Source organism: Equus asinus, chromosome 21 (assembly GCF_041296235.1).
Source record: "Equus asinus isolate D_3611 breed Donkey chromosome 21, EquAss-T2T_v2, whole genome shotgun sequence".
NCBI lineage: Eukaryota > Metazoa > Chordata > Mammalia > Perissodactyla > Equidae > Equus > Equus asinus.
The window spans coordinates 18,352,992-18,377,569 of record NC_091810.1 but is presented as its reverse complement, the minus strand read 5'-3'; the positions used below and the strand labels follow the sequence as shown (position 1 = coordinate 18,377,569).

General features: G+C 49.1%; 1 protein-coding gene across 4 annotated transcripts in view; it reads left to right on the top strand.

The window, feature by feature from the left end:
- The window catches only part of IRAK2 (interleukin 1 receptor associated kinase 2), a 71,512-nt gene that overhangs the window by 3,875 nt on the left and 43,059 nt on the right, over positions 1–24,578 (top strand). The window contains exons 1-2 of one of the 4 annotated variants that reach the window (XM_014848152.3): positions 5,431–5,621; positions 12,562–12,744. In XM_014848152.3, coding sequence (XP_014703638.2) covers positions 5,528–5,621; positions 12,562–12,744 — 277 coding nt within the window. In that variant the 5' untranslated portion in view covers positions 5,431–5,527. Of the gene's footprint in view, positions 1–5,430; positions 5,622–12,540; positions 12,745–24,578 lie in introns of those variants that run through there. The other 3 variants (XM_044754913.2, XM_070493295.1, XM_014848153.3) reach the window with 3 other exon arrangements.

The window sequence follows — 24,578 nt, the reverse complement described above, 5'->3', positions numbered from 1 at the left end:
AAAGGATGGCTTAGCGGCAGTTAGCTTGATAGAGAGTGATGTGAGGTGACCTTCTTCGCTCGTAGGAGGGGCCCATTTACCCAGGTCCAACGCGAGAGGGAGAGACCTCTCCTTGTGTCCAGGGCTCAGCAGCAGCAGGCAGGACCCGAAGGTGAGGGTCATTCTAGCAGCTCCAGAGCAGCTACGGGCAGAAGGGAGGAATTTGGAGGGTGGGCCGGTGTGTGCCCCGGGGCAGCAGTTTTCTAAATGTTGGTTTATGGTTTTCCTTGGTCGACTTTAGGACTCTCCTACCCCCTCTATACAGGCGAAGGCAGGCCCCTCCGACACATACCCCAATGCTGGAAAGAAATGTACATTGGCAGGAGATTGGCCAAATAAAGTATGGCGTTCCCAAACAAGCCATTAAAAGGAAGAGGTAGATGCTTGCTTGTTGATATGAAAAGCTATTAATTGAAAAAAATTACAGAAAATTAAGTGTGTTTTTAAAAATTTCATGTTTAAAAAGTTAATTTTATAGAAGTCTAAAAAACATGGGAAAGTATATACTCCAAACTATTAACGGTGATCCATCAGGGATGAGACTGTGGGAAAGCATTCATTTTCTCTCTCTCTGTGACATAATAAAAGGCACAGAGCTCCTAAAACGCTTGTAAATTCCTACATGAAAAGAGCACTAGGAGGGCTGGCCCCGTGGCTGAGTGGTTAAGTTCGCGCGCTCCGCTGCAGGCGGCCCAGTGTTTCGTCAGTTCGAATCCTGGGCGCAGACATGGCACCACTCATCAAACCACGCTGAGGTGGCGTCCCACATGCCACAACTAGAAGGACCCACAACTAAGAATATACAACTATGTACCGGGGGGCTTTGGGAAGAAAAAGGAAAAAAAGTAAAATAAAACCTTTAAAAAAAAAAAAGCGCACTAGGAGCATCTTTTGTTCTGTTGAGGTGACTCTGGGTGGGCTCCTGGATGGAGTCTGGTCACCAGAAAGACCAAGCCATGATTAGCCCCACCGTCCCATCCTCCAGAGAGAGGAGAGGGGCTGGAAATGGAGTCAGTAACTGATCGTGCCCATGTGAGGAAGCCTCCTTGAAATCCCAATAGCGTGCGCTTCAGAGAGCTCCAGGTGGGTGAACATATCCACACTGGGAGGGTGGTGCACCCCATCTCCATGGGGACAGAAGCTCCTGCGCTCAGGACCCTCCTAGACTTCAGCTACCTGTCTCTTCATCGGTGTTTATCTGCATCCCTTATCATATCCTTTAACAAACTGGTAAACATAAGTGTTTCCTTGAGTTCTGTGAGCGGCTCTAGCAAATTAATTGAACCTGAGGAGGGGGTCGTTTGAACCTCTGATTTGTAGCCAAGTCAGGCAGAAGTTGTGGGGAGCCTGGGGACCAACTACTTGTGACTGGCATCTGAAGTGGGGGCAGTCTTGTGGGACTGAGCCCTTAACCTACAGGATCTGACGCTATCTCCAGGCAGACAGTGTCAGAACTGAGCTAAATTATAGGACACCCAGCCAACGTCGGAGAGAATTGCTTGTCGTGGGGAAAACCCCTCACACATTTGGTGACCAGAAGTACAGAAAGTGTTCTGTGTAAAGTAAAGGAAAAACACACAAGAGAAGGGACCGTTGGGTTTTTCCCTACACAGGAGGAGGAAAGACTAGGACTGGGTTTTTTCTTAATTCTCTCTTTTTTTGACAATGATCATGTACCATCAAAAAAGCCGATAAAGATATTGTTAGGAAAGAAAAAAATGTGTGCAAAGTACACAGGGAAGCCTATGATTGTCCTTCCCTTTTCATCAGTCTTCCTTCACGCCACGGCCTCCTGATGTAATGCTGGTTCTCAACTCTCCCTGCACCTAATTAGAATGACCTGGGAAGATTTCTAAACTTCTGGTGCCTGAGCCCCACCCCAGAACAACTGAGTCTGGCGCTCTGGAGGCAGGGCTGGGCGTGTGCAGTTTTTTAAAGCTCCCCAGATAATGCTGATGTGCGGCCGCGATTGCAAACCACTGAGTAATTTCAGGGGACTTAAACACAAACAGGTCAAAATGACATAACTATATAGCTAATTACATTCAGCCTCAATAACTGTTCCTAACTGATCCTGGTGGAAAGGGTCTTAGCCATGGAAAATAGCTACTTAGGGGAAGAAATGAACCGCACAGGATCAGAGGAAATTTTTGGTGGCGAGGCAGAATCCTAGGGCAGAAGGAGGACTTCCTCGGGAGTCAGGTTTTGGTTGAATCCTGTCACTTGGCCAATTTGACCAGGCCAAGTTACAATTGCCTTGAGCCTCAGTTTCCTCATCTGTAGAAAGGGAACAATAAACCCGCCTTGGAGGGTCATTGTGGAGATCCCAGATAATGTATGCTAAATGCCTGGGACGTGGCAAATGAGTGGCAGCTCTCTTAGTAACAGCAAAGACTTGACTTTGAAGAACTCATTTTAAAGAATGGGGACCAAGATGTGCTCCTAAAATGGCCTGCTCAGGGCCTGAACCACTCAACCTCTCTGACTGAGAGGACTGGGGATGAGGGGGGAAGGACACTTGCCAAGAGCCCAAGGAGACAGCAGAGGGAGGAGCCGCGGGGCCTGTCTGTCCTGGATGGGCCAGGGCTGAACGGGACTGTCAGTGGTCTTAAAGCCTCATCCAGGAGAAGAGTCCTCATGGTGCTAAGGGAGGAGGGCTACAAAGACACATGCTCTGTGCTTGCAGCAGAGGGAGAGCAGACCGAGGGCTCTGCAAACAGAGAGGAGAGAAAGAAGAGGACCCTTCGCCTCCTTTGCCCTGGGACAAGGCGCTTTCCCACTCGGGCTGTCACCGGACTTTCTCTGCCTCAAATCCCACCTTCAACCGTTGCTGAAACACGGGACTCTGGCAAGCAGTCTCAGAATGCTGGAGCGTGCCCCGCTTCCCATATCAAGGAGGTGGACTCGCATAAAAGCGTCCTTCAGCACAACTAGAAGGACCCACAACTAGAATGTATAACTATGAACCGGGGGGCTTTGGGGAGAAAGGAAAAAAAAGATTGGCAACAGATGTTAGCTCAGGTGCCAAGCTTTAAAAAAAAGAATAAAAGCATCCTTTACTGGGCTCAGTTTACAATCTATCTCAAGCATTTTGGGGTCCATTTAAGCTTCACAGGAATCCTGCAAAGTGGTTGGGGCAGGAACCCAATGTACAAAAGAGAAAACTGCAAACTTGCACAAGGATAAACAGCCAGTGGCTGAACTAGGACACATATCTGGATGGGATTCTAAGGCCAGTGGGTGCTCTTTTCTTTTTAAAATGTCGTTTATTCAAGGGAAACAGCCCCTGGATTAGGGGAGTATGGTGCCTCACAAGCAATATCATCAATGGCAGCTGCTTTTTTAAAGCACATTCTTTGTGCAAAGAAGACCGTGTAGTAGGTGTCTGTATGGGCTGTATACATTGATTTAATCCGCTTTCCTCGCTCACAATGCTGAGCAATAGGAATGCTCAGTCCCATTTTACAGATAGGGAAAGCAAGGCTGGAGAAGCAAAACGAGTTGTCCAGGGTCACAAAGCCTGTTGGTGGCAGAACTGGGTCTTGCCCCAGGGACTTGTCACTGGCAGTTCAGGCTCCTTGGGCAGCCATACTCCCTAGCTGATGTTCACAGCTGCAATCTGCCTAGTTGCTTATCTGCCCTCAATGACGTTGCCTAAAATCCTGGGATCTATCTACTTTTGTGTAAAAAGGAGATAATATCTATAGCATAGGCTTATGAGAATTACAGAAAATGATTTATGCAAAGCACATTGTAGGTGTAGAAAAACAGTAGTTATTATAATAAAGAAGCAGTTTGTAGCTGATGGTCAGACTGCTTGGGTTCAAATCCCAGCTCTGCCACTTTGTTCCTGGATAACTTTAGGCAAGTTATTTAACCTCTCTGTGCCTCAGTTTCCTCATCTGTACAATGGGGGTGATAACCACACCTACCTCACAGGGTCGTTATGAGGAATAAGCAAAATAACCCCTAGTGAAGTCTGCACATCGTAAAAACAATAAATACTAGCCATGATTAGCCTGAGTTCTCTCCCTACCCTCTTTAATAATTCAATTTGCCCCACAGTCCCTCTTACCACATTCTGCTTCCCCCCAATAATATTTATTACCTTCTAAGATAGTGAACGATGCAATTAGCCAACCCCTTTCATCGGACTCTACTTTCATCCTCTAACATTAACTAGCACCTTCTATAATGCTGAGTGATTTACTTATTTAGTATTTTCATTGCTTATTGTCAGTCTCCCTCCAGGGCAGGGATTTTGTCCTTGTTTCTGCAGAGGTATCCCCAGCACCCAGAACAGTGCCTGGCACATAGTAGCTGCTCAGGAAATATTAGCCGTCATTATGATAAGGTCTATCCTGACGGTATCTAATAGAGGGTCCTCCCCCTGATATCGACCCTGATATCAGTTTCCCCACACTAAACCCAGCATATATGGGGTTAAAACCAAAACACTCATTCCCTGCTTACTCTCTGGCTTCCTGGCTCCAGAATCCACTATGCTCCATGGAGACAGACACCGTCAAGGACAAGCACCTGGACTATCTCCTCCCGCAGAGATACGGGCTGGTGGGAAAGCTTCTGACCAGCAAGGTCATGAGCTCCCTCCTCTCTGCAAGTGTCTCAAGGCCAAAGACAGGCTGGTGGGAAAGCTCCGACCAGCAAGGCCATATGCTCCCCCTCCCCTACCTAAAGTCCCAAATAAAAACCCTTCCTTTTAGCTTTTTCGGGGAGTTTGGGATTTCAGCGTTAGCTGCCCTCTCTCCTTGCTCAGCGCTGTGCAAAAATAAAGTTCCTACTTTCTTCCATCACCCCCGGTGTCAGAGATTGGCTTGCTGCACAACGGGTGAGTGAACTCACTTCAGGTTCGGTAACACCCCTGCTGGTTCTGCATTCCTGACTCCCCTTAACCAACTTTCCTTTTTCTTTTTTTGCAATAGCACTTATTACCTTTTAACATACTATGTAACTTAACTTTTTCAGTATCTTTATTATTTATTGCTAGTCTCCCCCCCATCCCCCTAGGTTGTAAGTCCCCGAAAGCAAGGACTTTTGTAGGTTTTCTCCACTTACGTATCCCCAACACCTAGCACAGGGCTTGGCACGGAGTAGGTAATTAATGCAACATCTGTTGAATGAACTACATGTGGCAGGGCGCCGAGAGCACTGGAAGTGGAGTCAGCGGCCCTCCTGGGACAGCCACTGAATTCGCGTGTGACCTTAAACGTGTTACCGCGCGCCCTGGGCCTCAGTTTCCCTTCCCAGCTCCGATCCTTTTGGTTTCCCAGCCGCCTGGGTCCAGTCGGGCGGGCAGCGTCGCGGCCACCGGGGGGCAGTCGTGCCCGGCGCCCGCCCCACCCACTGCCCCGCGGCCGCGCTGGGTGGGACCGGCCGGCCCCGCCCCCGCCCGGGTAGAGGAGCCGGGTCCTCGCCGCGTCTGATTCAGTCGCTCGCGTGCCTGTCCGCCGGCGGTCGCAGCCCCGCCATGTCCTGCTACATCTACCAGCTGCCCTCCTGGGTGGTGGACGACCTGTGCCGCAACATGGACACGCTCAGCGAGTGGGACTGGATGCATTTCGGTGAGTGGCCCCGCCAGCGATCCCGCCGGAGCCCGTCCTCTAAGCCCCCTCCCCGCCTCTTTAAACGGGTCCTCATCCGAGGAGTTCTATGCGCCGCCCGTCTGGACCCGGGCCTCGCTGTGTGCCCTCGGGCAGGCCGCTGCCCCCTCTGGACCCCAGTGCGATCCGTCATCGGGAAGGTGGTGCGTGATCTTTGAAGATTTCTGCTCTTAGTCTGTCGCTAAGTAATGACCGGCTGGACTTGGCTGTTTACGGTCAAGTTTATAATAATCTCTGTCAGCAGTTACCCTGTTTTTACTGTGTGTCAGGCCCTGATGTCTGCACTTGACACAGATTGTCTCATTTGATTCCCATCACAGCCTATAAAGTGCTGTTCCTCTTACCCCATCTTACAGACGAGGAAACGGGTTTAGAGGTAGAGTAACTTGCCGCGGGCATGGCGTTACTAAGTGACAAAGTGGGATTTAAACCCTGGCATCTGGCTACGCCGGGACATTGTAACTCCTCGGTGTGCTTTGTTTGTTTGTTTGCGCCTGATAATTGGCTGAGAGGGCATGGCATCTAGGGGGAGGCTTTGCGCGGGTGGTTCTCTGCCTTTCAGGCTCCGCCACCTCCCAGCTGGTGACTTTGGGCGAGTTGCTTAACCTCTCCGAGCCTCAGTTTCTTAATCTGTAAATTGAAGGTGGTTGTGAGGAATGAAAATTGTATAAAAAGCACCTGATACCTAAGTGTCAGAGATTCTTGTAAGAAGGAAGTGTTAACAATGATCGTTCTTTGTTTTAATTCAGTGTAACTGGTGCCACTTTATTTCTTAAATAGTATCTATATTTTCTTTAAAATTTAGATTATGATATATATCATTTATACAAGAGTATATAACATGTATGTACAGTTGAAAGAATGATAATGAAATGAACATGTTGGTGTTATCCATCCAGTTTGAGCAAATAATACGTATTTTAACCTAGTGGTTCTCTGCCAGGGTGATTTCACCCCCTTGGGAACATTTGCCAATGTCTGGAGACGTTTTTGGTTGTCACACCTTGGAGGATGCAATGGGTAGAGGCCGGGGATGTCGCTAAGCATCCTAAAATGCACAGGACAGCCCCCGCCACAAAGAATTTTCCGGCCCAACGTGTCAGTAGCGTGGAGGTTCAGAAACTCCGTTTTACACCAGTAACAAAAAAAGTACATGCTTACTGCAAAATACTGTAGGAAACACACATAGATGAGCTCAAATGCCACTCCTCAGGGATAAGCTTTCTTACTATTTGGATATCAATAACAATAACAACAATGGCAGCAGCTAACATTTATTGGCTCTGACTGTGTGTCGGCAGAGGTGTTTTATGCCTTCTGGTCTTTTTTCCAAAACATATTTACTTATCTGTATATATTTTTCAAAAATCATGTCATTTTGTACATTCTAATAGTCTGCTTTTTCCCCTTAGAATATATCACAGTTATTTCTTCCTGCCAAGCAATGTTCTTTAGCAACATAGATTTAGGTTTTTATTTTCAGTATGTATTTTTATTAACTATTTTTAATGGAGAAAGTACCAAATGCGCTAGGTTAGATGATGTAAGTAATACACTCAAGATAGAGAGGAAGGTAAATCTCTTTCCTCTCGCTGGTCCCCAGCCTCCTGGTCCTCCCCCTGGAGTCACTGATGACATGTCAGGGTACCTCTGAGGGCATCTGTTACCACCTGATTTTCTAGACTACACTGTGTTCCTTTGCTCTGTGATTCAATGTGGTTTACCTACTTTGAATGTTTCCTGGGCAGCGGACAAACTTTGTGTAAGAGACTCCCAGCAGTTTTTTCCGTGTTGGCCTCAATTGTGAATGTCAGAACAACTTCTGCTCCTAGAATATTCATTTAGAGAGCACACTTAGGACTTTTTTTTTTTAACAGCTTTATTGAGATATAACTCGCATACCATATAATTCACCCATTGAAAGTATACAATTCAATAGCATTTAGTATATGCGGAGTTGTGCATCCATCTCCACAGTCGGTCTTAGAACATGTTCATTACCCCAAAAAGAAACCCCCAGCCCTTAACCGTCACCCTCAACACTCCCACACACACCTCCCATTTTCGGAATCATTCGGAATCAATCAGACGGAATCATTCAATATGTGCTCACTCGTGCTGACTGACTGCATTTAGTGTGTTTTCAGGGCTTGTCCATGTTGTAGCATGTGTCAGTGCTTAATGTCTTTTTATGGCTGAATAATATTCCATTGTGTGGATGTACCACATTTCATTTACCCATTCACCAGTTGATGGACATTTGGGTTCTTTCCACTTCTGGCTGTTATGAACAATGCTCCTGTGCACATCCGTGTGCCAGTTTTTGTGTGGACATAGGTTCTCGTTTCCCATGGGTGGACACCTAGGAGTGGAATTACTGAGTCATGTGGCAACTCCACGTTCAAAATTGTGAGGAGCTGCCAGACTGTTTCCCAAACTGGCTGCACCGTTTTACATTCCCACCAGCAGTATATGAGGGTTCCGATTTCTCTGCATTCCCCCCAGCACTTCTTGTCATCTGTCTTTTTGATTCTAGCCATCGGAGCAGGTGTGAAGGAGTATCTCACTGTGGCTTTGATTGGTATGTTCCTGTGACTAATGATGTTGAGCATCTTTGCATGTGCTTATTGGCCCTTTGTACATCCTCTTTGGAGAATACCTCTGGCCTTTTTAGGCCCTGGAGACACCAGAATTGGTCAAAGTCCTCAGCAGCTTCCTCTGGTGGTTGAGGATATAGTCCCAACTCCTCACCAGGATCTGGCACCACCTGACCCCCACTGACCTCTGACCTCCTCTCCTCCCAGATGCCTTCTTGCTCACCCTGCGCCAGCTCACACTTAGCCTCCTTGGTCCAGACTCAGGGCCTTTGCACTTGCTATTCCCTCTGCCTGGGACATTCTTCCCCCTGTGTTCCCCATGGCTGGCTTTCTAGTCTGTATTAGTTTCCTCTTGCTGCTGGAAAAAATAGTCATAGATTTAGTGTCTTAAAAACAGCACAGATTTATTATGTTACAATTCTGGAGTCAGAAGTCCTAAGACTGAGGTCTTGGCAGGGCTGCACTCCTTCTGGAGGCTCCGGGGAGAATCCGTTTCCTTGCCTTTACCAGCTTCTGGAGGCCATCTGCATCCCGGGCTCGTGGCCCCCTCCCCACTTTTAAAGCCAACAGCATAGCATCTTCAACTCTTTCTCTCTGACCTCTGCTTCTGTCATGATATGTTCTCTTCTGACACTCCTGCCTCCCTCTTATACGGACCCTTGTGACTACATTGGGCCCACTGAGATAATCCAGGGTACCCTCCTCTCCAGACCCTTAACTTAATCCCCTCTGCAAAGTCCCTTTTGTCGCATGAGGTACCATATTCACAGGCTTTGGGTTTTAGGACACTGACATCTTTTGGGGGCATCACCTAGTTTGAGAAGCCTGCCCTGCCCCGTTACTCTACCCCATCACTGTGTCCTGTTTCCTTCATTCCACTTACCCTGCTTGGACGTCACCTTGTTCCTTGCTTATGTCTGTGTCTCTCTGTAGGACGTAAGCGCCGTGAGGGCATGGACCTCACCTGTCTAGTTCACTCCTGTATTCTCAGAGCCTAGGTCAGCACCTGGCCAGTGGGCAGATACTCCCTGATCAGTCGGGTGAAGGATGAGCTCAAGGATGTAGGAATGGTGAGGGTGTGGGGCATCCCACATCCCACATTCTCGCCCCACAGAGATGCTTTGAGCCCATGGTCAGCCAGCTCTCTATGTTGGATCAGGGGTCACTGGGCTGGGAGCCAGCCATGCCCCCTACTTAGCTGCTCCTTGCCAAGTCAAAGCACTCTCTGGTTTCCTCTTCAGCAGAACAAGTGATTGTGGTTATCCTTCCAGTCCTAAAGAGTCTCTGCTTCTCTGAGTCACTTTAGAAAAGAGAGTCCCTTAGGGCTGATTGTGGTGCTGGGGGGTAGGGGTGAGAAGATCCTTGAAGTGATTCAGAGAATCACACAGCCACAAACATGCATGCTCTTTGGATTTGACAATTGTTGGCAGATGGCGTGGCTGCCTCCTGTTCATTTCCCTATGATTGCAGCTGCATCCATTTTTGCCTTTGGGGGAAAAAAGGCTTCCTACACCGTCACCCACCCAGGTGTCTTCCGAGGGGCCCAGGGCAGGGGTTCCTTGATGGGACTGCTCCCTATCTTGCTCACTCATGCATGTGCCAGCCTTTGTGCATAGCCCTGCTTTGTCCCTGCCCAGCTGTGTGACTTCGGACAAGTGACTGCCTCCCTCTGAGCCTTTAGTTTCCTCAACTGTAAAGTGGGGGGAGTGCTGAGAGGCTTAGGGGCAGGAGCACTTTCCCCTTCTCTCAACCAGGGAGGACTCTGTTTGGTCCAGATAAGGGGCATGTGACCCTCGGGCGGGTCCTTTTGGGAGGCCGGGCTGTGTCTGCTCCAGAGGGCTTTGAAGACGGGCAGGGTTTTCTACTTCGGTAGGTGAACCCCTGCAGGATTCAGGAACTGAGACCTGGCGGGATGAAAGCAGGTTTTCAGAGAGTGTAGACGGTGGGCCAACTACCCTACCGTGAATATCCCATTTACTGTGTTCTGAGCACTCTTCCAAGTGCGGCTGTGTGTGCAGCTAATCTGATCCTCACGGCAGCCTCGAGGCAGGTGCTGCTGTTATCCTAGTTTGCAGATGAGGAAACTGAGGCACAGGGAGAGGGCCTTCCCCGAGCACACAACAAGGAAGTAGCAGAGATAGGGTTTGAACCCAGGCTGAACCACTGTTGCACTGTCCTAAGCATAGAAAAGTCTGGACGATTAGAAGCGGAAGTGTAACCAGTGCTTTTCTCAGGGTCTTCAAGTGGAACAACCGCAGGCACTTTGATTTTCTCCCGTTTTCCAGATGTTCCGTTATGACTGGGTATCACTCGTGCGTGTTGGGAAAAGAGCGCGGACTTGGCAGGGCCCTGGGTGGTGACTCACCCCCACAAGAGCTTTAGCCTGTCTTGAGCCTGTTTTAAGTACCTGGTTAAGTGCTCACTGGTCGTGACCTTAAGATTTGTCACTTTCATGGAGCTAAAATGTCCAAACTGCGAGGCACCTCAGAGTTCACTTCCTGTTTCTCGGTGTCGCCTGTGAGGGAAGTGTGGCCCTCGTCCCGCGGCCTCTGGAGAGTGGGAGGGATGCTGTGAAGGACAGGTTCGTGTGCCGGAAGGGGTTGCGGGAGGTGTTCCTTCCCCTTCCCTCCACTCCTTTCTCTTTGCTGCTGGAAGCGGCCGCTGACCCTGCTGACATCACTTCCCACTGACCAGGAGTTTGGCCCGGGGTTTCCAGTGACTAAAGCTGCAACTCCAGAACTTTCCATCCCTAACCAGCACTTCTCCCAGAGGCTTTCTCTCCGCAGAGCTGTCACAACCTTCCCCATTCCTCCAGAGGGGAGGCGATTATGCAACGCCATCACGTCACTCCCTGGCTCTGAGGCCTGTCCTGTCCGTGGCTCTTAGGATCAAGTCCAAACCCCGCAGCCCGGCGTTCAAGGCCCCTTGTTATATGGCCCTGGGCTTCATCTCTTGCCTCCTCTTCCCCACTCAGTTCACTTACTTTTGTATTTTTCAAACACAAAAGCCCCATGGGCTTCTGGTTTACTCACCACGGCATCTCTAGAGGTTGTCACAGGCCTGGAGCACAGTGTTGCTCACTAATATTTTGCTGAATGAATGAATGACTTGATGTTCACATAGATTCCTGCTCCATGATTTCTGAAATCCTGGAACTGAAGCGTGATTTTTTTATTACTAACTAAAAAAAAAAGGATGCCTCCCTCACTTCAGTAAACTCAGCGGGGTACTAGGTGACCATTTCAAATCGCGGTGTATGAAGAGCTTGTGACAACTCAGGAAGTGCTTATGGTGTCAGGTTAATAGGCAAAGCAGGAAGCTAATCTAACTGGAGCTTCAGCAGCTGCCTCCAGAACCAGCCCTGTGTGAGTGTTGAGTGGGCAGTTTTGCAAAGGGCAAGGACCTGAGTGGCACATGTGTAACTTGTTTTCTTAGTTTTTTCCCCTATATTTTCCAAGTTTTCTTTCCTAAACAACCATTCATTTTATAATAAAAAATGAAAACAGGAATGTATTACTTTTAGTATTGCCCACCGCAAATCTTGTACACTGCTTCAGAGTAGGCACAGTGCTGTCAGATCTGCGGGCTCTCTTGATCCTTCCAACAGCTCTGTGAGGATATGGGGCCAGGGGTTCATTCATTTGTTCATTGAGTTCCCCCTGCCGGTGGGTGAGGAGGGTGAGATCCCCAGGGCAAAATTTAAGGAGGCATCTACCCTCCAGCTGCTGCGAGTGAAGGATCAGCCCTGAGAGTGAACACCTCCTTAAATTTTCTCCTCTGGGTGCCTCCCTTGCCTTACCCTGGTCCTGCCCCCATTCTGTGCCAGGCACTGTTCTCTGTTCTGGGGATCTAACAGTGAACGGGACAGATAAAAGTGCCTGCCTCCACAGGGCTTCTATGCCAGAAGGGGAGGCAGGCAAAGTCCTACTAACCCCCCTTGCCCCTCCCACCCCGTTACAGTCGAGGGAACTGAGGCTCCCACTGATGAAGTTACTTGCCCATAGCAAACGAGCAGCTAGAGCTCCAGGCCCGACCCTCTCATCCAGTGGTCTTTCTCTTAAGTCTTGGGGGGCAGTGAAGTTGATGTTTATGTTCAAGTGTTAATACGCTGGTCCCTGTGGCTGTTAAATGGAGTCAGCATTATAACTTGGGCTGCCCGTGGACCCCAGCTGATGGTGGAATTTCGGGAATGGGGAGGGGGCGGGTGGAGAAGATGTTCTGGACAAAGCCCGGCCAGCGTGGTGGCCCTCTCGTGGAGGGACTGCCTGTCTGACTCTAAGCAGATCCTCTTGCTCACCCTCCAGCCTCCTACGTGATCACAGATCTGACCCAGCTGCGGAAGATCAAGTCGATGGAGCGGGTGCAGGGCGTGAGCATCACCCGGGAGGTGCTGTGGTGGTGGGGGATGCGGCAGGCCACCGTCCAGCAGCTGGTGGACCTCCTGTGCCACCTGGAGCTCTACCGTGCCGCCCAGATCGTCCTGAACTGTGAGTAACTGAGGTGGCCCCGTGGCCGGCCCCCGAGCGTGTTTCAGCATGAGCTGCACTCTCTGGCCTTAAGCTTCTTCAATCTTACAAAAAAATTTGAATGAAAGAGTTTACTGTCCAGCTAGGAAATTAGTAACAGTGGTTCCCTCTGGGGAGAGGAATTGGGTGGCTAGGGACCAAGATGTTGGAGAGAGACTTTGCTATAAGTCCTTTTCTACCATTTAAATTTTGATTCTCTATTCTAAAAATAAGTAAATTATAATTTTTTTAAAAAGCTATAATATAAAAATTCAAAAAAGTCTATAGGAAAAATTATTGACTTCCTCATCCTATTTCCCAATTTTACATCTCAAGAAATAACCACTATTAACAAGTGCTTGTCTATCTTACTAGAAATTTTCTGCATGTAGGCAAGCATACAGATGTATCTACAACCTTTTTTAGTACAGATCGGAGCGCCCCATGCACTCAGTTGTGGACTTTTCCTCCCCAGCCATCGAGATCGCAGGCTGCTTCACACCGGCACAGTCTTTCAACAGCTACGTTGTATTCCTTTGACAGATGCACCATGATCCATGCACCGCACCCGCACTGATCAGTGCTTCAGTTGCTCCTAGCAGTTTTCTCTTGTATACAGGGTCGTGGTAGCACCTAGGACATACATGCCCTGTTTGCACACATGTGAGTCTAGCTGTGGGATGACTTTGCAGTGTTGGAATGGTTGGGTTGAAGGTTTATGTATTTTAAGTTGTTTTTTTTTCCTGAGGAAGATTCACTCTGAGCTAACATCTGTGCCAATCCTCCTCTATTTTTTTGTATGTGGGGTGCCTCCACAGCATGGCTGGTGAGTAGAGCAGGTGTGCACCTGGGATCTGAACCCGGGAACCGGGCTGCCAAAGTGGAGCATGCAGAACTTTACTTGGCCACAGGGCCAGGCCCAATTTTAAGTTTGGATTGATGTCAGTATCAATATTACCAAATAACCCTCCTAAGAGAGAATACGATCATGCTGGGAATGCATTTAGCAGGCAATAATACCCCCCTTCCTTGAAGGGAGGCTGTTGAAGAAGTGGAACACACCAAGCACCTGGTGTCAGCCGGTGCTCAGCAGGAGGTGGGGGGAGGAGGGGCCTGGTCACCCTCACCTGGGTCCCCCACCCCTCCTCACGTCCCCACAGAGACCCCTTCAGTGTGAGCCAGTGAGCTAGTCTTTTAGCAGGTACTTCTGAGCACCTGCCCAGTACCTGGGGCTGTCCTAGGTTCTGGACTATGGTGGCAGCAAAGTGACAGGTCCTTTCTGTCCTGGAGAGCATAGTTTTATGAAGACACAGTCAATAGACAGGAAAACAAGTAACAATAATGGGATAGAGTGAGCAGGTAGGGGAGTCTCCTAGAACTCGGTGGTCGGAGAAGGCCAGTGTGAGGAGGGGAAATTGGAGGAGTGGAAAGAAGAGCTGGGATAAGAGAGCCCAGGGGAGAGGGAACAGCATGTGCAAAAGCCCTGAAGAGCCCAGGGAACGGACTAGTAGAGCTGGTGTGGGAGTTAGTGAGCAGGGTGCTCAGAACCCCAGAGGCTGCAGAAGACCCTGTGCGGGCCTGGAGCCATCCTCTCTGGGTTTCTGAGCTGGGAATAATGTGGCTGAACCAACAGACCCGGGTTGAGCACCTGCCTGATGTACCTCAGGCCTTGTGGAATCAGGGAGGGCTTCCAGGAGGAGAGCTTCCAGGAGGAGAGGTGGTGGGGTCCAGAGCAAGGAGCTGAGGGATGGGGGCTTAGAGACTTCCACCCTCAGAGACAAGTCGGGACAGCAGGGGGCATTGGAGTGGCCCTGCCCGGGAGGATCTAGAGCTGCACCCCACCCGGGCTTTCAGGGACACCATGGGGGCAGACCACGCTGGGGACATGGGAGCGTGGGGGCGTGGGAGGCCAGTGGGGCAGCAGGACCATCTCCCGCCCTTTAGCCACGTACTGGGGACACAGGGCTGTGGCACAGCAGGTCTCACTGGATAAAGGAGAGTTCCTCTGGGGGCAGGAGTCCCGTCTGGGGGCAGGTTGTGGTGAAGATCCTGCTCCCCCTGGGGGTGATTCCATGAGGAGACTCTAGCCGGCTCCTTTCTGCACTGGCTGACCCCCGGCCCCCAAGAGTGGGCACATCTCAAGACATCTGCCATCTCCGCCCTGTCTGGCCGGCCTCCCCAAGCCCACCATCCTCCTCAGACGGGGTTGGGGGGTGTTCTGTTCAGCCCAGCCTCCCCACTCCTTTGGAACCTCCTGAGATCCCTGTCTGCCCTACCAGCCCTTCCGTCCAAGAGGGTTCCGCCTGGTCCTGTCAGACAGCATCCCTCTCCTTGCGTCCCATCCCCCCTAGGGCCAGGTCCTCTTTTGGGTCAGCCAAGGGCTGGGCGGTTGACTGGGAAGTGGAGCCTCAGTGCTCGCTTGTGCCACCCGGCAGGCCCTGCCTTTCCCTGGGCCTTTGTCCAGCGGAGGTGGCTGCGTGACTCTGTGCTTTGTGCTCTGAGCACAGAGCCTCCTCTGGACCTGCTGTGGCCCACCCGCTGGTGATTCTCCGGTTGCTGTGACCGCCACCCACCCAGTTTCACTGCATGTGGCCTGGCTCTGGCTCCTCTGCCTTCCCAGAGCCTGGCCCGCGGGGAACGCCGAGGAACTACTGGGGGGTGAACCTGCCCTCGCGTGCTTTTCATGTTGTGTGGTTTGTTTTAGAATTGGCAGCTGAGCTAACATCTGTTGCCAATCTTCTTTTTTTCTTCTTCTTCTTCTCCCCAAAGCCTCTCAGTACATAGTTGTATATTTTTAGTTGTGGGTCCTTCTAGTTGTGGCATGTGGGACGCCACCTCAGCATGGCCTGATGAGTGGTGCCATGTCCGCATCCAGGATCCGAACCAGTGAAATCCTGGGCCGAACCTCTCGGCCACAGGGCGGCCCCTCTTTCAAGGTTTAAGGGAATTAAGGATAAGCTCTTAATGAGTTCAAAAGGAGGTGGGGAGGGAGGGGGCCTGGGGAGAGGAGAAGCCGCTGGGTGGAGGAGTGCGGTCAGATGCTGGCTGGCCAGTGCGCCCTGGGGAGGGGACATGCTGGGGAGGGGCCGCAGGGCCTGAGAGGCTGCGGTGCCCTGAGGCCTGAAAGCAGAGAAGTCTGGGGGATTGAGACACAGGCCTCCGGGTGGACATGCCAACTTGCCATTGACGTCAGAACCTGACTGCTGAGTCATCTCAAACAATTCTTGACAGTTTGAGGAGAACACAGAGTGCGGTGCCAGACTCCAGAGCTGCAGTGGGGGCAGTGTGACCCTGTGGTCAGCAAACACTGACGGGGCACTTTTGACCAGCCAGGCGCAGGCTCTCCGCAGCCCCTCGAGGCACGTGCTGTCAGGAGCCCCCTCTCCGCCTGAGGACACTGAGGGCAAGACTGGCTAGGGGACCTCCCCAAGGGTGCAGGTCGGCTAGGGTGGAGGTGGATGGAGCGCGCAAGCCTCATTCTTAGCTTTCTCATGGGAACTTCCTGAGTGCAGTGTCGGGCTTCCAGGAAACAGTGGTGTGTCCCCTGTCAGCCTCTCTCTGCCTCCAGCTTTGCTCGCTCCCTGCTTCCCTGTCCACGGCCTGACCTCTGGGGCTGTGACAGCCTGCCTTTGTTCCCCAGCCCTCTTTTCTCTCCCCTTTGGCCTTGCCAAGATTAAAGTCTGTTTCTGCCTCCGCGAATGCCCTGGCTGCTCATTTGTTTGGGGAGCCTGGCTCTATTTTTACTATTGCTTTGAGTCATCAAGACACTTCCCCTTTCTCTGTCTTGTTTTTGTTTCTTTAGGGAGAAAAGTGCTATAAATCTCTGTCACTTTTTGGGGGAGAATATAGAGGGTGGGTGTGAAGCAGTTTAGTTTTCTGGAGTCCAACTGGTCAAAGCCTTTTCGCTCCCCTAATCGTAAGATGAGTTAAACCCTGTTTTGCATTTACTTGCTGAAGATTGTTTATGAACTTGCTCAGCTGTCTCCCGAGTTTGAGAACCTCACTTGTGCCCACCACTTCTTAAAGCGCTTTAAGAATAGATTTGAATAAAACAGTGCTTGAAAACCACACACCCCAAAAGTCGTAGATATAAAGTGGCTTCCTCAGAGACTTGTGTCTCCAGGTAATATATTTGTGTTTAACACAGGCCTTCTGAAGGTTGTGCCTGAGCTGAAAGGCGGTGTAGGGGGGCCACGTGTGTGTCCAGGCTCTTGAAATCATGTACTGTGGGTGGCTGTTGGTCTGACTTTGTAAAGAGCTGAGTCTTGATGTTTTTCTCGGCGTTAATTGCTAAGACCATTGTTATTCAGTTTGTCAAACATTGAATGTTATAAGAATTCGAATAAACTAGTACAGAAGCCTTACTACCCAACTTCCTGTTCCTTCTTCTGGCAGATCTGCTTGCCAGTGTCAACCTCTTTTTGCGGTTTTTGGTAGTCTCCTGTGTCAGCATTCCAGGTTCACCAAGGGCAGACTACGGTGACTGAAGACACACGTTTATTTCTCTCTCCTGACAGTCCGAGCCACCCAGGGCTGAGGGGCAGCTCCGTGTGGTCAAGGACCATCTCACTGCTGTGCTGTCGTGGACACCTGGCTACCAGCGGGGACGGCTCCCCTGCACCTCCACGTGCACGTTCCAGCCAGCAAGAAGGGCCTGCCCTGGGAGCTGCACACCTAGCTCCCTTTCACAACCCATTGGCTGAGACCTAGTCACATGATCACACCTGGTTGCAAAGGAGGCTGGGAAATGTAATCTTTAGCTGGGTTGATCTTAAAGGAAAAGACAGCCAGTATGGCGAGCCACATGCAAGTTCCAAGCATCAAGGGGAGAAGAGGTAGTCGGGAGGGCTATTGGAAACAAAGAGACCTTTGGAGGAATGGAGAGTTTGAAGTATGGTGGCTTTTCATTGGCTGAGCTCTTGCTGAGCGAGAAGAGGAAGTCTGTCTCCTTTCTGTTGGCTCTGCCATTGTAGGGCATGAGAGCGCCCCCTTCTGGCTTACCAACTCCATTTTAAATTAGGTTTCTGTTTATTAATTTTTACATTTTCCCCTTTTGGTTGAGATCGTTCTCTGAAAGCATCACTGATTTAGTCAGGTTTTTCCAGTTTCATTGGTCTTTTGTTTCTTGAGGTCTAGAAGGATCTTTCCTGTGTGTCGTGTCCCATGTTGGAGGGAGAGTACAGATTGGAAACCTATTGAGGTCACATTTGAGTGACAAGGAGGGGTAGGAGGGCGAGCTCGCAGGCATTTCCCTTAAAGTCCCTGTGTAATCAAGATCATAGGCCTTGGAGATCATCTGAAGCGTTATGTCATCATCAGAGGTTTGGCAGACTTCCAATGGGCCTGGTCTGGACATCTGGGAAAGCTGTCCTATCCACTGTCATCTGCTTCAATTCTGGGAAATCTTTACTTCCAGGTCACCTGATGATGGGTGGGCAGGTCCAGTCAGGGCTTGGTGCTTTCTGTAGGTGTGTCACGTGAATCCAAGAGTCTGTTTCCTGGAGTTTGGCAGCACAAGCGTTAGTAACAGTACCTGACAGGGGCCTTTCCAGTGAGGTTGAAGGGAATCCTCCTGGAGGTGTCTTTTCTAATAGATGAGATCCCTGGGTTGCAAGGTGTAGTGCTTAAGGTCTCTGTCTCCCTGGAGCGCACTGTGAAAGATCACTCTACCAAAACGTGGTTAGTTTTAATAGAAGCAGTTAGGCCTTTGCAATATAGGAGTATATCTCCTTTTATCAGCTGTAGGTCAAAAGAGGCAGGAGCCAAGTGCACTGGGCATCCTGTGACTCTCTCAAAGGGGAGAGTTTATGAGTTCCAGAGGGGTGGATTTGAGGTTTAGAAGGACCAATGGCAGTGCTTTGGACCAGGGTGTTTGGAGGGTCTCTGCAAATTTCGCCAGTTGAGTCTTAATAATGCCATTAGTGCATTCCACTAAACTAGAGGATTGAGGGTGATAAGCACAGTGACAGTGTTGTGAAACAGGCCAACTAGCACAGACTTGTCGAAGCGCCTGACCAATAAAATGGGTTCTTTGATCACTGTGAAGTTGGAGAGGAGTTCCCCAGGTAGGGATAATCTTTTCCAAAAGGATCTCAGCCATGGAAGAGGCGTTAGCTTGTCTGCAAGAGAGGCTTCAGTCCAGTGAGAAAACGTACAGACCATGACTAAAACAGGTTTATATCCACGAGATGGGGGAAGTTGTATGAGATGCATTTATCAAACTTCAAATGGTCCATTAGGCATTTGATGTGTCCGGGAGCAGTACCAACAGGCTGGCCTGGGTTGTATTTTGGACAAATGGGACAAGTGAATTAGGCACTTTTCGCATTCTTCTTAATATTTGTCCTCCAATGTTGATTCATGAATGCTGTCATTTTGTCAGTAGAGCCGTATTTTGATGCACGTACAGTGGTGAGGACTGGGAATTTTAGAGTCTCCGGTAGGACTGGGTTGTTAATTTGGTCCGAACCAGAGCTTTCTCTTTTTATCAAACCAACGATTGTTGAATTTCCAATTTCCACTCATGTTTTTACTCTTCTGAGGCCAATTGTTGGGCTTCTCTAGCCGCTTTTTCTAAGTTATCATTTGGGGAAATATCCCTTTGGACCATGACAGAGGCTTGGCTGCTCTTGGTTCCTTTAAGGGCAGCATAACTTGCGGAGGTATTGGAAGGTGATTTCCCTTAGCTTCCAGAGAGTCAAGTTTAGAATTCCTGGGGATCTTAATAATAACTAAACAGCGGGTAAAATTATAGCATTCGGTAGATCCTGAACATAGAGGCCATTTTAAATTTTATTTCCATTGGAAGTAAGGGAGCCATGTTAGTTCCACAACATTCCAAAATCATGACCTACTCTGAAAGCGTGTCTCATGTCAGTATAAGTCTTGGCAATTTTGCCCTTGGCTAAAGTACAAGCCAGTATAAGAATGTACAATTCAGCATAAGGGGCCGAAGTAGCCATAGGTAAAGATGCTGCTTCAGTAATAGCAAAGGGAGTTGCAACATCACACCCAGCACAGTACTCACCATTGTCACCTGTCATCAGTGAACATGACAAGGCAGCATTATTCATAGGAGTTTCCTGCAGATCATCAGGAGGTGACACATCAGTGTTAAAAGCCCTGAGGGGCCTCATTGGTAGCAGAGGGGAGAAGAGTGGCAGAGTTACAGTTATTAGAGCGTGAAAGAGTTACAGGAGGAGTGGTTAACAAAAGGATTTCACAGGAGCTGAGGTGGCTGGCTGAAATGTGTTGAGTGTGGTGGGAATTCAGGAGGGCTTCTACTGCGTGAGGTGCAGAGATGGTTAAAAGGATACACAAGGATTTTCTCGGTGGCCTTAACCAAAAGGACAGTGGCAGTAATGGCTCTAAGACAAGGGGATATCCCCATGCCACAGCATCCAGTTGCTGGCTGTAATACTGTATGGGACAATGGTGGTCCCCGCGTTTTTGGGTGAGTGCCCCAAAGGCGTTCCCCTCCTTTTATATTACAAAAAGGAAAAGGGGAATCTGATAATTGGGATGTCCAAGGGCAGGTGGGTTCATCAACTTTCCTTCAAGGCCTTAAGGGCTGTATTGTTCAATTCTTCCCATAGAATTGGGTTGGCATTGTTGTTCTTTAGTAAAATATACAGAGGTTTGGTCGTAAGAGAAATTTGGAATCCAGTTTCTGCAATAACCAGCTAGTCCGAGAGAACCTTCCAGTTGGCACTTAGTTTTGGGCTTTGGGAAACTTAGGGCACCGTGAAGCATGTCTGGATCTGGGTGTAGCCCTTGTTCTGATATCTGAGGCCCTAAATGTTGAAGTATTTTGGGCAAACTGCAATTTCTCTTTGGTGATCTTCCATCCTTGTAGGGCTAAAAGCTTTAGCAAGGAGATGCTGACTTCCTGTGAGGAGACTTGGGAGGGAAACAGGCAGATGGCCCACATGTTGCAACAAAGTAGAACCCCTGTGGAATTTTGTATCCTCCAGATCAGCCTTCAGGATTTGTGAGAACTAAGAAGGCGCAGCAGTAAAACTCTAGGCATTACTGTCCGGGTGAATTGTGTTCCTTCCCAAGTGACAGCAAAGAGGTTTGGGCCAGTTTCATCCACTGCAATGCTAAAGAATGCACTGCAGACATCGATTATCATAAAGAATTCACTCCCGGGGCCGGCCCGGTGGCCCAGCAATTAAGTGTGCACGTTCTGCTTTGGCGGCCTGGGGTTCGCCCAGGTGCAGACGTGGCACTGCTTGGCATGCCATACTGTGGCAGGCGTCCCACATATAAAGCAGAGGAAGATGGGCACGGATGTTAGCTCAGGGCCAGTCTTCCTCAGCAAAAAGAGGAGGATTCGCAGCAGTTAGCTCAGGGCTAATCTTCCTCAAGAAAGAAAGAAAGAAAGAAAGAAAGAATTTGCTCCCAGTGGAATGGATGTTAGTAGCGTAGGAGGGTTAGGAACAACAGGGTGTCGAGGGATAAGGATGTTGTTTATTGCTCGGCGGTCCTGGACAAACCTCCAGCCTTGGTCCTTGGGTTTTCTTGCAGGTAAAAGGCTAGTGCAAGGGATAATAAGCCTTGAGCCTCGTAATCCTCTATTATGGGCTTTCTACCTTGATGGATTTCTTTACTTATAGGATATTGATTAATTCTGGGGAGAGGTTTGGAGGGATCTATTTGAATCTTGATGGGAGGCACGCTGTGCATTTTACCAATATCAGTTGGAGATTTTGCCTATAAGGAGGGTGGTAGTTGATTCAATAGGGACAAGTGATCAGTATTTCCAGAATGAGCTCTAGTACTGTCAGATACAGAGCAAATAAAAGATGGCAAAGGGTCTTTTAATTCTCTTGGCTGGCTGTTTTTTTTTTTTTTAGGTTTTATTTTTCCTTTTTCTCTCCAAAGCCCCCCAATACATAGTTGTGTATTTTCAGTTGTGGGTGCTTCTAGTTGTGGCATGTGGGACACCGCCTCAGCATGGCTTGATGAGTGGCGCCATGTGCGTGCCCAGGATTGGAACCAGCAAAACCCTGGGCCACTGAAGCGGAGCGCGACATCTTAACCACTCGGCCACGGGGCTGGCCCCCTGGTTGGCTGTTTAGATGGCCAAACGGGAAATTCTGGAATTATTTCCCCTGGGAGAAAGAAATTCCGGCATGATACTTTTCCAAGTCCCAGCCTAGTAAATGAATAGGGGCAGAGGAACTAAGGAGAAAAGGGTGTGTCTCTCAAAGGGCCTAAATAAAAGAAAATAGGATCAGAGAGGGGAACCTGTTGAGGCTTATCAGAAATGCCCACTATTTGAACTGTTTTAGTATTCCCGTGGCAGGGCTGCTTTACAGTTGTGGGGCTGAGCACCAAGAGTGTGGCTCCAGTGTCAGTTAGGACAGAAAGAAATTCATCTCCAATCTGGAGAAGTGTTTCCCCCAGTTGATTAAGAGGCAGGATTCGGAAGAGCCCCTGTGGTTCCTTGGAGCCCTGTCGTTTAGAATTTGGAGGACGCTGGAAAGGCTGGTGAGAGGGCTGAAGTGGCCCGAAGCGCTTAAATGAGTCCCAATCTCTTTTCCAATGTCCTGGCTCTTTGCAGTAATAACTAGGAAAGAAACTAGAAGAATTTTGGTTTTGTTTAGGGGCCTTCATTTGCTGGAGTTGCAGATTAAGAATTTTATCAGTCTTTCTTTTCGGTGACTCAGCTAGGGTGTGAGAGAGCTAGTTTCCCAGATTAACTAAATCGGAAGTGGACACAGTTTCCCATTCCATCCTGGTACTTTTTACTAGAAGGGAAAGGTCCTGGTTTAGCCCAGCAATAACCATAGAGATAAAAAGCTACCTGGGTGGAACCCAACATCTGAAGAAAAAACAGAATTTTATTTAAAAACAATCTAAAGTTGATTGTAATAGCCATGAACAGGTTCATCAGGTTTTTGTGAGCGAGCCTGAATTTTGTTCCAATCAACAGGCTTTGGGAAAGCCCTAGGACTTGCCCGATGAAGTCACCTAGCTATTGCCTAAGCCTGGACATACAACAGGTCAGCGGGTTGGTCTCCTGGTTGTAATTCTACAGCCCTCTCGGGATTTTCCCAATTTATGGTTTTCATCCAGTGCTGGGCTTGGCCTTCACCAACAAGCATATGAACTAGCTGATGTAAGTCAGAGAAACCAGGTTGATAAGTGTGAATAACTATATTAAATCCCTCCGCAAATTTGTGAGGATCTTCACTTACTTTTGGGAAGACTTTGACTATGGTTAGCAGTTCAGCTTTAGTCCAGGGAATATAAGAAATTAAGGGTTTAGCCTTTGGATCCTCAGAAGGATCTGGGACAGGTTCTGACAGGTTCAGAGGAAGAGGGAGTGGGGAGAGGTCCAGGGAAAAGGGGAAGTTTCGTGAGAGAGTTAGTGTGGGGGAACCGAGGGTATGCAGGAGGTGTAGACAGTATGGAAGGGGAGGAGGGAGGTGGCAATGGAGGCGAGGCCTGAGCACGAGGAGCCTGGGGAGAGGAACATAAGGCTTCAGAAGCCATTTTATCTTTTTCTAATTGTTTATTTGCTTCCGTTAATCTTAAAATTTTATCCTGCAAAGAGGCAATCTTAGACTCCTGATAGCGTTTGGAAGCCTCAAAATACCAATTGAAATAGGTGTTTGATTCAGTTTTGGAAATTACAGAGTTATGCTTGCCCAATTTGGTTTTAAGAAAAGTAAGTTTGGGAGGCCAGCCCTGTGGCGTAGTGGGTAAGTTCCACATGCTCCATGTTGGTGGCCTGGGGTTCACGGGTTCGGATCCCAGGTGTAGACCTACACTGCTCGTCAAGCCATGCTGTGGGAGTGACCCATATACAAAATAAAGGAAGATTGACACAGATGTTAGCTCAGGGACAATCTTCCTCAAGCAAAAAAAAAAAGGTAAGCTTGGGGAGTTCAAAAGTTTCCCATAATGGCCATTGGTGTTCTAAATTACCTTTGGTTAAGTCAATTCATTTATTTAGAAATGCACATGAGGAAAGACCGCAGTGTTTAAACAAAAAATTGGCCAGGGTCCCTGTAGGAGGAGTGCCCCCAAAATATTTGGGTAACTGGGATCTCATTTCTCAGAGGTTTTTCTCTAGAGTAAAAGAATAATTTTCAAACAGCTCAAACAGCTTAAACAGCTCCAGCAGCCTGCAGGCTTACTCCCAGCACAGTTCTAAGGGATCAGCCTAATCCCGAAGGAGTCAGGCTGAAGGCTGAAGACACAGCTGCACTAAAACAGCCTCATCTTGAAGGAGTTAGACCAAAGGCGAAACAGCTAGTTGCAGTAGAACAGCCTGGTTCCAAAGGAATCAGGCTGAAGGCCAAATGGCACAGTTCCAGTGAAACAGTCGGATTCCAGAGGAATTGGACTGAAGGCTGAGCAGCCAGTTCCAGTGGAACAGCCTGATTCAAAAGTCAGGCTGAAATGCCAACCGAGTGCTCACAGGCAAAACCAGGCCTTAACCAGAAAAGGACAAAGTCTTAAAATAGATCCTGAATAGAGCCTGGAGAACTTCAAAATGCAGAGAGTGGAAGCACAAATCCAGGAGCAAGACTTACCCTCACACTCCAGGGTTGGTGAGAAAGACAGTGAGCTCACTGGGCTCTGTGGGTACCAACACTTGTTTGCCCACCCCAGCCTTGGAGCTGTCAGGCATCTTCTCTGGACCCCCACATGGGCCACCAAATGTTGGCCTTAAACAAATAGACAGCCACTTATTTCTCCAGCAAAAATGGGTTTATTCAGGATCACTGAAGAATAGCAATTTGAGATCTGCAGCCATGGTGAGCCACGTGCAAGTTCTGAGCAATTAGGAGAGGAGAAAC